The 16718-nt window shown below is 40.5% G+C and overlaps 1 protein-coding gene across 5 annotated transcripts; it reads left to right on the top strand.

Moving 5' to 3' along the window:
- Positions 1–3136: 3136 nt before the first annotated feature.
- Positions 3137–16004, top strand: gucy2d (guanylate cyclase 2D, retinal). 5 transcript variants are annotated; one of them, XM_080307056.1, is made up of 19 exons: positions 3137–3552; positions 5136–6136; positions 6355–6656; positions 6782–7154; positions 7252–7336; positions 7407–7521; positions 7669–7788; positions 7898–7978; positions 8120–8296; positions 8380–8785; positions 8921–9069; positions 9151–9314; positions 9823–10015; positions 11401–11575; positions 12403–12501; positions 13133–13227; positions 13323–13405; positions 13566–13681; positions 15098–16004. In XM_080307056.1, exons 2-18 carry the CDS (start codon positions 5272–5274, stop codon positions 13648–13650), a joined length of 3567 nt encoding a protein of 1188 aa, XP_080163182.1. In that variant the 5' UTR covers positions 3137–3552; positions 5136–5271; the 3' UTR covers positions 13651–13681; positions 15098–16004. The 5 variants fall into 5 exon arrangements, with proteins under 5 accessions (XP_080163182.1, XP_080163183.1, XP_080163181.1 ...); XM_080307057.1 differs by having other exon boundaries at positions 15134–16004; XM_080307055.1 differs by adding an exon at positions 3604–3653 and having other exon boundaries at positions 3137–3441; positions 13566–16004.
- Positions 16005–16718: the final 714 nt, after the last annotated feature.

Raw genomic sequence — 16718 nt, forward strand, 5'->3', positions numbered from 1 at the left:
TGGCATACACTATAAATGCCACTGTGCTAATTTGTACAGTGCACTCACTTGATCCAAAGAAGGACATTTAAAGTATTTCCATGATTCAATCGATTGCATTTCACTTATTCCATGCTAATTGAAAGGTTTAGTTGCTTACACTGAGTTATCTGCACATTTCACCTGCCTACAGAGCAGTGCAGTTGTGCAAACTTGTTTCATTTAATTTACTGAATTTGTGCTTGTTTTTACGAATTATGTAATACTTCTGCAATAGCAAATGCAAAAACTCACGGGGCTCATGATTATTATTTCAGCTGTGTTGTGTTTAGACCTCTTGTGGCTGCATAATGTTGCTTTCAGTGTGTGCTACTGTAATATCTGCTTAACAGATGAAGTGTAATTAACTTTTGCTTGGATGTACCATATTAACTTCAAATGACTTATCCTACTCGAGCACTGCAAACTCAAAATAAACAAGTTAGTGTAGTTCACCCCTCTTAAGTTAACGTAACTTAATGTTTTCGAGGCTTAAGTTTGTGGTTTGTGTTTTGTCCTCTTTCTCTCTGTCTGTCTTGTCTCTTTCCTCCCTGTCCATCTGCAAGTACATCTTGATCAGGAGCTGCATGTTCCTGATATGAGTTTGATGGCTGTACAGCACCACTGTGATGGGTTTTCCACTCCACTTTAAGGGTAGAAGAAGCTTGCCACCAACATTTAACTTGGTGAGAGTTTGTGAAATGCACAAAGGTAATTGTCATATTTCCTTTGACATTATTGTAATATCATATGTATCCAAGTGGTGTGGTATAAATAAAACAGAGCTGAACTGAATGTAAGAAGGGGGTAATGCAAAGCAGCAGGGTTATATGGAGCTACAGACACAGTTGCCTTTGTTAGACTCGAGACCCAAGAGGTCAGTAGCATTTCTATAATTTAAAGTGGGCATCAATGATAAAACAGCCAGCTGCATTAGAGCCAAAGTTTCTCACCAAGGTCATGCTAAGGTGTGCATGATGAGCAAAGATTGAAAACAACTCTCTGTCTGAAAGTGAAGGTTTCACCCCAGCACAGATTTTATGTGTATATTTGAGTGAGTGACACGTTGCTGTTCTGGTAACAAAATGTCTCCTGTACAGTGGGGCAAAAAAGTATTTAGTCAGCCACCGATTGTGCAAGTTCCCCCACTTAAAATGATGACAGAGGTCAGTAATTTGCACCAGAGGTACACTTCAACTGTGAGAGACAGAATGTGAAAAAAAAATCCATGAATTCACATGGTAGGATTTGTAAAGAATTTATTCGTAAATCAGGGTGGAAAATAAGTATTTGGTCACCTCAAACAAGGAAAATCTCTGGCTCTCACAGACCTGTAACGTCTTCTGTAAGAAGCTTTTCTGTCCCCCACTCGTTACCTGTATGAATGGCACCTGTTTGAACTCATCATCTGTATAAAAGACACCTGTCCACAGCCTCAAACAGTCAGACTCCAAACTCCGCCATGGCCAAGGCCAAAGAGCTTTCGAAGGACACCAGGAAAAGTATTGTAGACCTGCACCAGACTGGGAAGAGTGAATCTACAATAGGCAAGCAGCTTGGTGTGAAAAAATCTACTGTGGGAGCAATCATCAGAAAATGGAAGACATACAAGACCACTGATAATCTCCCTCGATCTGGGGCTCCACGCAAGATCTCATCCCGTGGGGTCAAAATGATCATGAGAACGGTGAGCAAAGATCCCAGAACCACACGGGGGGACCTGGTGAATGACCTGCAGAGAGCTGGGACCAAAGTAACAAAGGTCACCATCAGTAACACACTACAACGGCAGGGAATCAAATCCCGCAGTGCCAGACGTGTTCCGCTGCTGAAGCCAGTGCATGTCCAGGCCCGTCTGAAGTTTGCCAGAGAGCACATGGATGATACAGCAGAGGATTGGGAGAATGTCATGTGGTCAGATGAAACCAAAGTAGAACTTTTTGGTATAAACTCAACTCGTCGTGTTTGGAGGACGAAGAATACTGAGTTGCATCCCAAGAACACCATACCTACTGTGAAGCATGGGGGTGGAAACATCATGCTATGGGGCTGTTTTTCTGCCAAGGGGACAGGACGACTGATCCGTGTTAAGGACAGAATGAATGGGGCCATGTATCGTGAGATTTTGAGCCAAAACCTCCTTCCATCAGTGAGAACTTTGAAGATGAAACGAGGCTGGGTCTTCCAACATGACAATGATCCAAAACACACCGCCCGGGCAACAAAGGAGTGGCTCCGTAAGAAGCATTTGAAAGTCCTGGAGTGGCCTAGCCAGTCTCCAGACCTCAACCCCATAGAAAATCTGTGGCGGGAGTTGAAAGTCCGTGTTGCTCGGCGACAGCCCCAAAACATCACTGCTCTCGAGAAGATCTGCATGGAGGAATGGGCCAAAATACCAGCTACTGTGTGTGCAAACCTGGTAAAGACCTATAGTAAACGTTTGACCTCTGTTATTGCCAACAAAGGTTATGTTACAAAGTATTGAGTTGTATTTTGTTATTGACCAAATACTTATTTTCCACCCTGATTTACGAATAAATTCTTTACAAATCCTACCATGTGGATTCATGGATTTTTTTTTTTCACATTCTGTCTCTCACAGTTGAAGTGTACCTCTGGTGCAAATTACTGACCTCTGTCATCATTTTAGGTGGGGGAACTTGCACAATCGGTGGCTGACTAAATACTTTTTTGCCCCACTGTATGAGGAGTACTGCACGGGATATTATACCTTCTCTTGTCTTTATGCTTTCCTAATACCTAAGACTGATTTAATATACTTATATAATCTGAGCATCTCTTGGTCATGCTCATTGTGAAGCACTATTTTCTCACCAGTTCATCCCGGCTCTGATTGGTCCGACTGTCCATCAGTCTTTAAAATACTTAAGGACTGATGGATGGCTTAGGTTGTTTTACAACTAATTTGTGAATGTGATAATTTCTAGATTACATCAGCACCTCAGTTAGCACACAGTGCAAAAGACAGTGGATGTGCTTCTACTCCCGCCCCCCACACACTCTCTTTCCACACCGTGGATTAAAAGCTAAGGAAGGTTAAGAAGTCAAAGCTTGTCAGTCCTTCTCACTCTTCCATTTCTTTCTTCCATTTACTTGTTACTGTCCCCAGCTGTCTGCCAGTCTATTTTTAGCCAATCCAAACTCTGGATCAGAGCTGCGCTTCTTCTCACGCACCATCCCATTACTCAGTGCTTTCAGATTGGTCCCAATCCAAGCCAGGGACAGGAAGAACGAAAGCGAGGCTAAGCTACTGGAAATGTGGATATGTGTCATTTTCAGTATTGTCTTTGGGAACTTTAGGTACAAGTGGAGATAGCTGATTTTATTTATTTATTTGTTTACTTTTTACTTCACGTGACTTTTGGATTACATATGGTAGTTTTTTTCAACAAAGGACCACAGGTAACTGCTCCTGCTGGGTGCTTTAGTATTCTTAATCCACCTGGAGCTCGGATGGTGCTGAAGGACAAACTGCAACCCTGACATGGCTCCTTTGTAGAAAAACTGCTCCAGGTCAGAATTTATTTTCTTGTAACATTTATTTTATTGAATTCTCTTCCATAGGTCGGTCACTATTAATGAAAGGAATGTGTTCATCAGCCGCTTCTGTATAGGTGAGGCCACGGAAATTTCAAGCACTGACTTTTCTCTTGTAAACTAGATCTGTCTTTGAATTTGAAATAGACTTTTGGGGTATTTAACTCAATAAAATGATGCAATTTTCAGTGGCATATCAGAACAAGCTTAGTACATTCTAGTCCCTGCTCCTCTTAAGATATTAGCAACTGATAAGCCAAAGTCAGCATTAGCCACTTTCAGGAGCCTTGATGGTTGCTACTCATGTGCTTTAACTTAGCTTTAGGACAGGCTAAGAACACTGAAATTTGTAGTTTAACATTTGTTTATCAAGAAATCTAATTTAGAAGAGTTTTAACTTCTCTGTGATTTACCTTTATTTTTATTTATTTTTTATTTTTTAAAGTAATCTGACACTTTTAGCGTTTAAAGCTTAAAGCATGAAATAATTCCCAAAAAAATATGTGTTTGAAGCTGGAGTGTTTCTTAAATCTTCTGACAAAAACAGACAACACATAAAAAAATAAAATAAAAATATTTTGCATGCATGTCTGAGCTTTAATTTGAAGATTTTTTTCTACATTCATCCTTTATTGTGGAATTTATTGCTTAACATATAAATGGGTGAGGGTTAAAATCACGCTGTAAAGGTCTCAAAAACTCATGTATAAAATATGATACACTTGACATTGAAAGGGTTAAGATGATGACTAAATCTTTTATATTTATGTTCCAATACATATTTTATTTATGTATATAAAAATATGTATGGGAACATTTCCAAACTGTTTTCTAGCCCGACCAGAAGCAAGCTACTGAGGCCTTTTGCTCTGCTGTCAGTGCTCATACTTAATACCACTAAAAATGTGAATTATCAAATTGCAATATATATTGAATTTCCAGTTGTGTTAACACTTATATAGGATACTTTACATTTATTTCAATAAATTCAGTTTGTATTGGCCAGAAATTCCAGTTAAAAATTAGAAAATAGCTTATGTGTCTCTTAAAGGTGAACCCGAATCACCTATGTACGGCCTGCTAAGCTAAGCTTTGCACTTTAAAATTTTTTGTTGTTGTTTTTCTTTTAGTTTTTTTTTTTTTTTTTAGATTTTTCTAGAAGCTGATTTGAGGAAGTTGGATTTCAGAGAAAACAAGAAATGAAAGACTTTGGAAGGGTAAAGGAAGTTAGACTAAATGAAGAGATGGCCAGATTTAGCTCTGTGTTATCTGCCATTTGAACTGCATGGCCTGGGCAGAGCTAATCAGCTTGTTACTCACATGCCATTAATTCTCAGAGGAACAGGACAGGGACACTGGGCACCATTTCATCACCGAAGCAGATGGATAACTAATTAGATTCAACATTATGTTCTGTTAAATAAAACATCGCAGTGGGATGTGAGGCTAGCTTATGTGTTGATAGATGCATTTTAAAACCAGAGGACCCAAACACAGATCAGATTAAATGTCGTTCTACAACATTTCTCATGCTTTCCACCTTTTTTTTTTGTTGGCAGTGATGGCTTGGAGTCGTGCTGTCACCTGTCCAGCTTTGGACTAGAGGGAGACATTCCCATTTACAGAGAAACTCTCACGCTAAACAGCCACCACTAGCCTTCTGTGTGTGAAGCATCTAAACAGCTGTGTGAGAAAATGGCACAACACATAGACCCCTGCTGTCTGCACAACCTCTCCTACCACCCGCGATGGCAGCACAACTTCATAAAAGGGAGGAGAAAAAAACATATATGGACAGACACTTTCAGCGGATGTAGTCGATTTGAATCTTTTTCAGCATCGTCATCATTGTCAAAAAGGTCATTATCATCCAGACCGCAGCTGCTATCATCTGCCCTGCAACACACCAGGAGCTGGTGGAGGAACTGGCTTCTTTTGCCCTTCCTCATAGTCTCATTTTTTCCCCATCAAGCCTCTGCAACCACTTTCACAATGGCTCTAGTTGGACCCTGGACATGTGACGTACTATACTCAAAAGCCCTCCCTGACTTGGCTGCCAGCCTTGCCATCAACCGCATAAACAAGAACACCTACCTCAGTAAAGGCTACTGGTATGACTACAAGTTGATCAATGAGGACTGCCAGTCATCCCGTGCCCTGGCTCGCTTTGCTGGGCTGAAAGGTTATGCAGCTGCTTACTTGGGCCCAGCCAACCCAGGCTACTGCTCCTCAGCTGCTTTGTACGCCAAAGAGTGGGATCTTGGGCATCTTTCCTGGGCCTGCCTCAAACCCAATATGAATAAAGGACATATGTATCCTAGTTTCATGAGGCCACTGCCACTCTCCTCTCATGTAATTTTTACAGTGTTGCGATTTTTTCGGTGGGCCCACGTGGCCATAATCTCAGAGGAGTCAGACTTGTGGGAAGCCACAGGGCATGAGCTGGCCTCTTCACTTAGGGCCCTTGGCCTGCCTGTTAAACCAGTGGTCACAATGGAGAACAACAAAGAAGGGCCTCGGGCAGCTTTGACAAAAGTGCGGGAGACAGACCGGGTCAGAGGTGAGTTGCTAAAAAAACACAGTTCAACTTGAACAAAACGACTGTGATGTGATATCTGAATATTCTTTTTTTTCCTTTAATTTCCAAAACATAGGGTTGGGGTTCAGGTTAGGGTAGAGTAACTAAGCTAATCAGACCTCATAGAGTTACAAAGCCTGCACATGCTATATTTCACATGAATTGGGATTATAAACTGTCTTTAAACTTTACTTTTCTAGTGGTCATCATGTGCATGCCCTCAGTCCTGATTGGTGGCCAAGCCCAGTACCAACTTCTGACAACAGCCTCGGCTATGCGCATGATTGATCGTGGCTATGTGTTCATTCCCTACGACACCCTTCTCTACTCACTACCCTACAATGATGCACCCTACTATATGCTGGGCAATGACACCAAGCTCCGGAAAGCCTTTGATGGAGTTTTAACTATCACCATGGACTCTGGTGAACGCAATTTCTACGAGGCCTTCAAACAAGCACAGGACAGCTATGAAATACGTACCAGCACTCCCCCAGAGCAGGTGAGAACATCTAATAAGAATCTACTTCATTAAGAAATGACAGAAAGTAAAAGACAAATCTCGAAGGATAGGAAAAAGACACAAATCTGAAGTTTAAATGGCTACTGTGCTGTCCCTTCTTTAAGGTTTCTCCATTCTTTGGCACCATCTACAATATGATGTACTACACAGCTATGGCTGTTGAGCAGGCCCGCGATAGAGAAGGCCACTGGGTAACTGGTCGGATCCTGGCCGATGGCGAGGGTGGCTTTGAGTTTGAAGGATTCAATCAGCCCCTGAGGGCTGGCAGGAACGGTGAAGGCATGCAAGCTCAATATGTGGTCCTGGACTACAGCGGCATTGGCAACACCCTGTACTCCACTCATTCGCTTCATGCTTCTCACACGGACAGCAAGAGCGGGGGCTTGAAATATCTCGGCCGTTCAATCCATTTTGCAGGGAGCACTCCCTACAAAGACTCAACCTGCTGGTTTAGCCCATACTTTGCCTGTACTGGAGGTGATTGTGCTTGTAGTGCCATTGCTAAAAACAAATTTAAACATAAGCCAATGCTGACTTTAGTGCATTCAAACTATCTTTGTGGTTCTCTCCCAAGGCATAAATTTGGCTGCTGTCTTCTTGCTTTTCCTGATGTTCATTTCGTTGATTGGATTTTTAGTAAACATCTTTCTTCGCTACAGGTATGTATCTGATTTTGTTCAGGCTTGTGTAGCTTGGAAAATATGTAATGATTGTTTTCGGTCTTTTCAGGAGAGATGGCAAAGTTGGGTTCAGCTTTGGAGGTGGTGGCCACAGTAGCGGATCGACCAAGGTGGTCCTGACCCTTGATGACCTGGTCTTCATCAATACCCAAGTCAGCAAGCGGGTGAGTTCTGTGCTGAATCAATACTGCTGTCTTTGGCTTCTCTCTGAAATGCACGCACTACATACCTACAGTAGTATGGACTGTATGAAAGCTGCACATTGTTTACTCTGAGTTTACACATCCTCTTTGAACCCTGTGTGTGAGCAGAAGCTAAATGATGACAGTATAGCAAAAAGCCAGGGGGATATGAAGACGCCTCACCACTCAGTGTCCGGCCGTAGCTACTTGGCCTCCACGCCAGACAGCTCGAATATTGCTGTTTTTGAGGTGAGAGTCAGATGTTCACATTCAGTAAACTTCAGTACAATGTTTAGAAGCTGAAGTCTTTTTGATGTTTTTGGTGTCACGATGACTTTGTTGTTTGTTTAAATGCCAGGGTGACTGGGTTTGGCTGAAGAAATGCCCTGCTGGATCAGTATCAAACGTCTATAACACCACTGAGAATGTCTTTGTCAAGGTAAATGAAAATATGTTATTTAATGGATAACTGAATCTTAACTGTAGCCAGAAACCATTTGGTCATCTGAATTTGCCTTAACACCCTGATCACAAAAGCTACAGTGAACTATATCTAATATTGCCACTGTTTGCTTCTCAGCTCAGAGAAATGAGGCACGAGAACCTCAATCTGTTACTGGGGCTGTTCTTCGACTCTGGGATCTTTGGTGTTGTGATCGAGCACTGCACCAGGGGCAGCTTGGAGGATTTGCTCAGCAATGAAGAAGTGCGTCTCGACTGGATGTTCAAGTCTTCCTTGTTATCGGATCTGATCCGGGTAAGAGATCTATGAGGTGATCTGTCAGTGTTTCATTTCTTATTTTACCATGTTTGTCACACATTTCTACAAACTGGCATCAGGGTATGAAGTACCTGCACCATCGCGATATCATCCACGGTCGACTCAAATCCCGTAACTGTGTGGTAGATGGGCGTTTTGTGCTGAAGGTGACAGATTACGGGTTCAATGAGATTTGGATTGTCCAAAATATTGACACAGATGAAAAGCCAGAGGGTGAGTGCATGCGCATGCACATCCACGTAATAATTATTATTGTAAGTTTTGTTTGCATGTATCATTTTTTACTAACTGTGCACTTGATAAAAAAAAAAAAAGATCTACTTTGGACGGCTCCTGAGCTGCTGCGAAGTTCTAGTGAGAGGAGGAGGGGCACTTTTGCAGGTGATGTCTACAGTTTCTCCATTGTTTGCCAGGAGGTCATCTCCCGCTCTGCACCTTTCTGCATGTTGGACATGCCTCCCAAAGGTAAGTAATATGCTACTACTTTTAGTACTTTTCATTAACAGTTTAAATCACAGTTAGCTGACAAGACTGGGTAAACTAAATCTTGCACTAATGTTTCTGCCTGGGTGGGTTTTTTGTTTATGTGTATGATGACAGAGATTATCAACAAGGTCAAGGAGCCTCCGCCTTTGTGTCGGCCTGTCATATCAGTGGAGGAGGCCCCGGTGGACGTGATACAGGTCATGAAACAGGCCTGGAGCGAAGAACCAGAGCGGAGGCCGACCTTTGATGATATCTTCAAACAGGTATAAACACATGTTTGTATGTTTTCACATGTTAGTCTGTAGCTAGGTGGACACAGCTGAGTTTTTCTCTCCATGTGACAGTTCAAGAGCATCACCAAGGGAAAGAAAACCAACATCATTGACTCCATGCTGCGCATGTTGGAACAGTACTCCTCCAACTTAGAGGATCTGATCAGAGAGAGGACGGAGGAGCTGGAGGTGGAGAGGCAGAAGACTGACAATCTGGTGGCTCAGATGTTGCCCAAGTGAGTTTCCATCAGCTTTCATTAGCACATGAAAGACATGACAGTATTGACTCCATAGCCATAAGTATTGAGTTTTAAACATGATTACCTTCTGGGGTTTGCAGATCAGTCAACACCTCAAGCTGTTGCTGGATCAGTTCTTGGTTCAGAGGCTTGCTGCACACTGTAGAAATTATTTGAGACAAATTTGTGGAGTTATACAGAAATATCTCAGGTGTATTCCAGTTATTCTCTGATTTGTTGAAACATTAATAAATGTACCATTAAGCAATGCTCAGAAACTATGAGATGAGATTTTTTTCAGTTGTCTCATTAAACAAAAAGCTGAATTTATTTTAGTCATATAGTCATAAAAGAACATATAGAAACAGATCTGTATTAAACTGTTGACTCCATATTGATACGTAGTTCTTGCACATGTTTTTAGAAATAAGGACTAAAGCTGAATGTCTGTAATCGTCTGTATGTCCTGAACATTTCATTTTCCACTTATCCATTTCTCCTTTAGGTCTGTGGCCCAGGCACTGAAGACAGGCAAGCCTGTCAAACCAGAGCATTTCAATCAGATCACGCTGTACTTCAGTGACATTGTGGGCTTCTCCACCATTTCATCTCTTAGCGAACCCATTGAGGTGGTCAACCTACTCAATGACCTCTACTCACTTTTTGATGCTATCATTCTGCTGCATGATGTCTACAAGGTGAATGTTGAAATACCAACACATGACATAAATGTCACCCAGGTAGCTGCACTCAGGCTGAGCCTTTGCTCCACCTCCCATGGTTCGTTTCCCCATGTTACATGCCATTATGCTCCATTGCTGCTTCCTTCATCTGTCCTGGAAAACAAAATGTAATATATATATATATATAGTATTTTATATTATATTACAGTATTATATAGAATATATTTATGTAATGACCAATCAAAGTTTACTAGAAACGACATAGATTTAACTGATAACTGATGTGTTATTGTAGCCATGTCATTTCTTTCCTGTAGCTCCTTTGTTATTCCTTTATTGTCATCCTTTTGGGAAAAAAATTAGGAGCTACCCAGAGATATGTAATCATCATCATCAAAGACACACCTTCCCATTTAATGTTTTTTCTTTATTTAGATGACTATTTACATTGTAGATTCTGACTGAAGGCATCAAAACTATGAATGAGCACATATGAATTATGTAGTGAAGAAAAGAAAAGTGTGAAATAAGTTAAAACATGTTTTATATTTTGGATTCTTCAAAATAGACGTGCTTTGCTTACTTTGCTTACTGTTCCCAGAGATGCTGAACACTTGTTGGCCCTCATGCTGTTACTCTGCAGTCCATCTCATCCCAAACCATCTTGATTGGGTTTAGGGCGACTGGCGGCTATTTGACCATAAAGGCCTGATTCGTGCAGTCTCCTCTGAGCAGTTGATGTAGAGATGAGCCCGCTACTTGAACTCTGTGCGGCATTGATCTGGGCTCTAATCTGAGGTGCTGGTGACTCGGATGTATTTATCCTCAACAGCAGAGGTGACTCTTGGTCTTCCTTTTCTGGGACGGTCTTCATTAGAGGCAGTTTTGTAGTAGCGCTTGATGGTTTTTGTGACTGCTCTGAACTGACTGACCTTTAGTTCTTAAAATAATGGACTGTCGTTTCGCTTTACTTAGCTGGTTGGTTCTTACCTTAATATGAATTCCAACAGTTGTCAGCTGTGTACTTCTGCACAACACAACTGATGGTCCCAAGGCAAGAAATCTCCACAAATGAACCCTGACAAGGCGCACCTGTGAAGTGAAAACCGTTTTAGGTGACTACATCATGAAGCTTATTGAGAGAAGGCCGAGGGTTTGCAGCGCTGTTGACAAAGCAAAGAGTGGCTACTTTGAGGAATCTAAAATATAAGACACATTTAGAGTTATTTATCATTTTGTCTTTGCTACATAATTCCATATATCTTGCTTCATATATTTGATGTGTCTACAATGTAGAAAGTAGTAAAAATAAAGAAAAAACACTGAATGAGAGGGTGTGTCCAAACTTTTGACTTATATGGTATCAGTTTGTGTTCAACTCTCCTCTTTTTCTCTTCTAGGTGGAAACTATTGGAGATGCCTACATGGTAGCATCAGGGGTCCCCAACAGGAACGGCAATCGCCATGCAGCTGAAATGGCCAACATGTCTCTTGACATCCTCCACTGCATTGGAACCTTCAAGCCGAGGCACATGCCTGATCTCAAAATCAGAATACGTGTTGGCCTGCACAGTGGTAAATAATGTGTTCATCCTTTCTGTGATGTGACAAACCCTGAATGTGTGATTTAAGCTTTAAGCTTCTCACGAAGATTCCTTACTGGGCGTGCTGTGAAATTCAATTCAATGTTATTTATACAACTCCAAATCACAACAACAGATGCCTCAAGGCGCTTTATATTTTTAAGGTAGACCCTACAATAATACTTACAGAGAAAATCCAACAATCAAATGACCCCCTATGAGCAAGCACTTTGGCAACAGTGGGAAGGAAAAACTCTCTTTTGACAGGAAGAAACCTCCAGCAGAACCAGGCTCAGCGAGGGGCGGCCATCTACCATGACCGGTTGGGAAGAGAGAGACAGGATGAAAGAAAAAATTATTATTATTATAAATAATTATAAAAAAAATTCTGGGTTTAGAATTTAATCTGAAGAAAAAGGTCAATAATGATCTATCCACACACCTGTTTATAAAAGCCAAATACATGCGTAAAAAGTAAAACAGTGCAAATTAAATCCAAAGGGAATTCAGAGAAATAGAACCACAGGGACTAAAGCTGCAATGACGAGGAGGCATTTTTACCTCCTTTATCTGTGTCTGAAGCTTATTCCTGGAAGAGTAAAACACTATCCACTTAGAGTGCTGTCATCCAATTAACACACTGCATACTCTGGATTTGTGACTCTATACTGTGACTTTCTTTATGTGCACAGGAGCTATATTTTTATATATTGGGTTGAAACTGTAGAGAAAAAGGCTTAAAAGCATACCAGTATAAAGAATATTTAAGGTATTGTTATGGAGGAAGTCTTTGTAACCTATATGTACTGTTGTTTGTAGGCCCAGTTGTAGCAGGAGTAGTCGGCCTTACGATGCCTCGGTACTGTCTGTTTGGAGACACTGTCAACACAGCATCTCGAATGGAGTCCACGGCATTGCGTGAGTGTCTTGTGCATGATTGTATGAACCACATGTTTCTTTCTTTCGCTCTCTTTTTCTTTTTTTCTAATGCTGGAATAGTGGGAGGGAGGTCAGGTGTCTTTCAATTTGTGTGCATGCTGCTTGAAGCTAAATAGGGCTTTGAGTGAAGAGTCCTTCCTAATCCTTTAAGGCTATCAGCAGAATTAGAGGCCAATTTAAAGTTTCGGAATAAATGCCGTCAATGACCAAGTTTTTCTTGACAACCTTCTACAAGGTGCACACATTTAGTAAATGCCCTGTAATTTAAAAAAGGAAAAAAGAAAAGGAAATTTAGAAAAAAAAAAACCCTCTCATTTAATAATGTTCTCAGTAAATAATTGTAATTAAAAATTTGTATTGAAAAACATTCACATTCAACTTATCAGTGGTAGTTTCAGTCAAACTTAATCTAAAGTAACAGTTATGTGCTACATGATTATACTGATGGGTAATATGCTGCCACCAAGTGGCTTAACCTCAGAAGAACAGTCTGTTTTCTGCCCAGTCTTGTAGACTTAGTCATTTTAAACCCAGGAATGCTCCAAGCCCAAGATTTTATATTAAACTGTGTACCTGTACCAAAGCTAAGGTTTCACCTGTATTTGCACAGCTTACAGAATCCATGTCAACCAAAGCACAGTTGATGTCCTGAAGAGCTTGAACCTCGGATATAAAATTGATGTCAGAGGTCTGACAGAGTTAAAGGTAAATAAAATGAAAAGGGACGCTAACCTCTACACCTGCTGAAGCATTAGATATGTGCTCTTAGCAACTGATTGCTGATGATTGTTTATTTGTAGGGAAAAGGTATTGAGACCACTTATTGGTTGGTGGGTAAAGAGGATTTCACCAAACCTCTGCCTGATCCTCGAGACCTTCCAGGGTAAGAGAATGGTTCTGTCATTTACACATGTTAATAGATGCAATTTGTCCGACTGAATCCGTTTTGATCATTTTAAAGAAAAAGTTACTGCAATCAAAGTTGCTTGTTGTTTTCTTTGTTCCAATTTACGGTGCATAAAAAGGTGTGTTTCCTATTACAGGGAATGCACTCATGTGATCAGTTTAGAAGAGATACCCGCCGACAGAAGACAAAAATTCCTGGATCGACAGAAGAAGACAAACTAGCCCGTGGTTTATCATTGGAAAGTGATCAGAGGTAGATCATTGACTGAAAAGTTGAACATGCAATATCTGACAGCAACTACACACAAGACTAAAGAAAATTTCTATATTAATCACATCAATCAATCCTTTGCTCTTGTATGAAAAAAGTAGGTGAAACTGTCTATGCTCTATATGTTTATTGGATGTTTTATACCAAAAATAGACAAAAGTGACACTGCATATCCAAAAAGTGTAGGTTTATAGAACAGCACATTTTGCCTAACAGAAAGGCGTAACGACGAAGGTGTCTACAAATATGATTACAGTATTAAGTGTAATGCTGGTGTACTGTACTGTATGTATTTGTACTGAACCACGTGCTTTATAGAGATTCTGGAGGGATGCTGTCATAAACACCTTAATGGTGGAAGCTATTACTGCCTGATTATTCATCTCAGCTATAATGGTGTCTACACTGGACTCACTTTAGAGGCATTAACCCTGTCACAACAGCACAGAATGAAAACATTAATACATTTTTATAGCAATTTCAGCTGCAAACCTGGATAGCACATTCGGAGCTCAGGTCGAGGGTAGCTCTGATTTTGCTTTTGTAGCGGCAGTGTTGTTTACAGATGATGGAAGAAGCCATGCCACCCAAAAGTGATCAAAATCTATATATACATTAAAACATGGTGGATTTAATATTTTATAGTTTTATTAAAATATATCTAAAAAATAAACACAATTCCTCTTTGGCCACTTGGTCTTTAAAAATTTGATTTACATCTGTGGCCTGTTTGTTTCTAGCTGGATATCAACAATATGCAGTGCTTAACAAATTTATTTATGCAAGTAAGCATAAATATTTTTAGAAATCTGACAAAAACTCATTTAAAACAAAAAAATTCTGATCTGAACTGAAATGATTCGACCACTTAAATTATTCTTTTCTGTTTGTGAATGTAAGTAAATGACTGTAATTCGCAATATTAATCAAAAAAAGTAATATTTTTTGTGTTTGCTTTTTTAAGTTTTGAAAACAGTAAATTTAAAAATTCATCAAACACACCACTTAATAACAAATACTTCTTTATTCTATTCTTCTTTATCATGCGCATCGGCGTTATGCTTCTCTCGCTGTAATACTCTCTTTTCTTTGTGAGACTACATTAGCTGTGTGTTCTTTCTAATTAAATGTGAACTGCTTTACACTATGTTGACATTTTCTATCAAAACATAAAGGATGTAAGGCCCAAACCATTTGTCACTAACAGTGCACTAACACTGCATGCAGCCTATTACTGAAACACGCTGCATGCATGACTGAACGTGCTGCGTGTTCAACGGGGTCTTAACAAGACAGTAATAGGAAGACCTTATTTAATACAGTATGTGTGTTCTGCACTGATGCACAGAACGTTTGAATCAATTGACTGAAATGATCTCTAATAACATGCTTCAACAGACTTGGATTTTTCATGTGTATCGCCATCTTCTGCAGGAAAATGTCTGAATTTTTGTTTGGGAACTCTCCAAACTGCGGCAGTATCTAAAGTTCCTCTGAGATTGCACGTCCACCTCCGATGCCCATCCCTAGGGAATCCTGTTTTACAGAACATATCGCAGATGCATGTGAAGAGGAAAATAGGAGAACAGGAGGGTGGAGTCCTCTGAGTCACTTGTCTTTGGCTTGGGGATGTATATACTGTACATGTGTACATAGTTATTTTTTCTTTGTGTCCTGCAGGTTTAGGGGATTTTTGAAATGTTTCCTGCTCGAGTTCCCTAAACCCCTGACACAACAGGAGATATCAACAAAACATGAGGGTTTTATCACGGTGTATTCAAAAAGCCAGCAGCCACATTGTTCTCTCACTCTGTGTCGCCTTGCTAATTGTCTGCCACGGCACTGATATTGAAGCAACAATAGGCAGACAATGTGAGGATGTGATTTTCCTCTAAAAGCAGTTTTCAGGCTGCAGGCAGCTGGCTGCTGGCCACTTTTAACCTACAGCAGTTTGTCGCAGCAGCTCAGCATATGGACAAAAAAACAGAGGTCTGATGACTTGATTATCAGGTTGCTTGTGGTGTAGTCTTTCACACCATTAAGTGTTTAGCACCCTTTCCAGGCGTGATTAAACCCCAGATGAAGACAACCTGGAAGGTCCCGAATCAAGAGGACAAACATGGGGAAAGTGGTCTGAATATTTCTTTCTTTCATTTAATTCTGTGGTAGGCCTATAGGTAAGACCTACTCCTTTTTTTTAAACAATTTGCCAAACACATAGATCTCATCAATACTGAATGCACTGTATTGTTCATTTTCAAAGTGATATCACTGTGTTTCTGTAAATAAAATGTGTTTTAGTGAAGATTGTGTCTTCTTATGTTTGTCTGCCTACTGCTGAGTGTGTCGCGGATATTTTCCCAGATGATGCCCTGACGCTACACTGCAATATGCTTTTGAAATGAGCCAATAAAATTCAGTAAAAAAACAGTAAATCACAATATAAATCACAGGTGGGTTGAAGCTGTGAAATCTGTTCATGCATGTTTTAAGGGTATAAGGTTTGAAGCAGTGCTGATGGAGCATTAAACCACGAGCTACATTAAAACTACGCTTATTTAAGAAAATGCAGCAGCTCAGTGTGAGTCGTGAAACTCCCCACTTTGCTGAGCCAGTGATGCTAACAAGCTTTGACCTTACTTGGGCTGGTGTGACTCTGCTTTATTCTGTAGTGGAACAATCAAATGAAAATGTAAGGAAGGCTTTACATAATGCAACTTCTATGCAATACCCTGCACATTGTAAACAAATTTAAGAACAGACTGTGTCTGCGCCGCTACCAGGAATTGTCCCCGAGGACAATGACAGCTCAAAAGCAATTCTTTCTACTGCCACTAACAAGGGCTGCTATGAGAACATGTTGACAGGTTGCTGTGCCAAACCTTTTTTGGCACTTTTTGGTGCAATCACACCCCTCAGATTTAACTACAGACTATCATCTACAGCATGAGACAGAATCTTTCTGAACTGCTATTTATTATAGTTGATTTACTGCTTGGATAGAAATCAGTTTATGCTT

The sequence above is a fragment of the Astatotilapia calliptera genome, chromosome 10, assembly GCF_964374335.1.
Source record: "Astatotilapia calliptera chromosome 10, fAstCal68.1, whole genome shotgun sequence".
Taxonomy (NCBI): domain Eukaryota; kingdom Metazoa; phylum Chordata; class Actinopteri; order Cichliformes; family Cichlidae; genus Astatotilapia; species Astatotilapia calliptera.

Coding starts and splice junctions, on each gene's coding strand:
- gucy2d (XM_080307054.1), top strand. CDS start 5,272: ATGGCACAACACATAGACCCCTGCTGTCTGCACAACCTCTCCTACCAC. Junction 6,137..6,354: donor GGAGACAGACCGGGTCAGAG/GTGAGTTGCTAA, acceptor TTACTTTTCTAG/TGGTCATCATGTGCATGCCC. Junction 11,576..12,402: donor ACGTGTTGGCCTGCACAGTG/GTAAATAATGTG, acceptor TGTTGTTTGTAG/GCCCAGTTGTAGCAGGAGTA.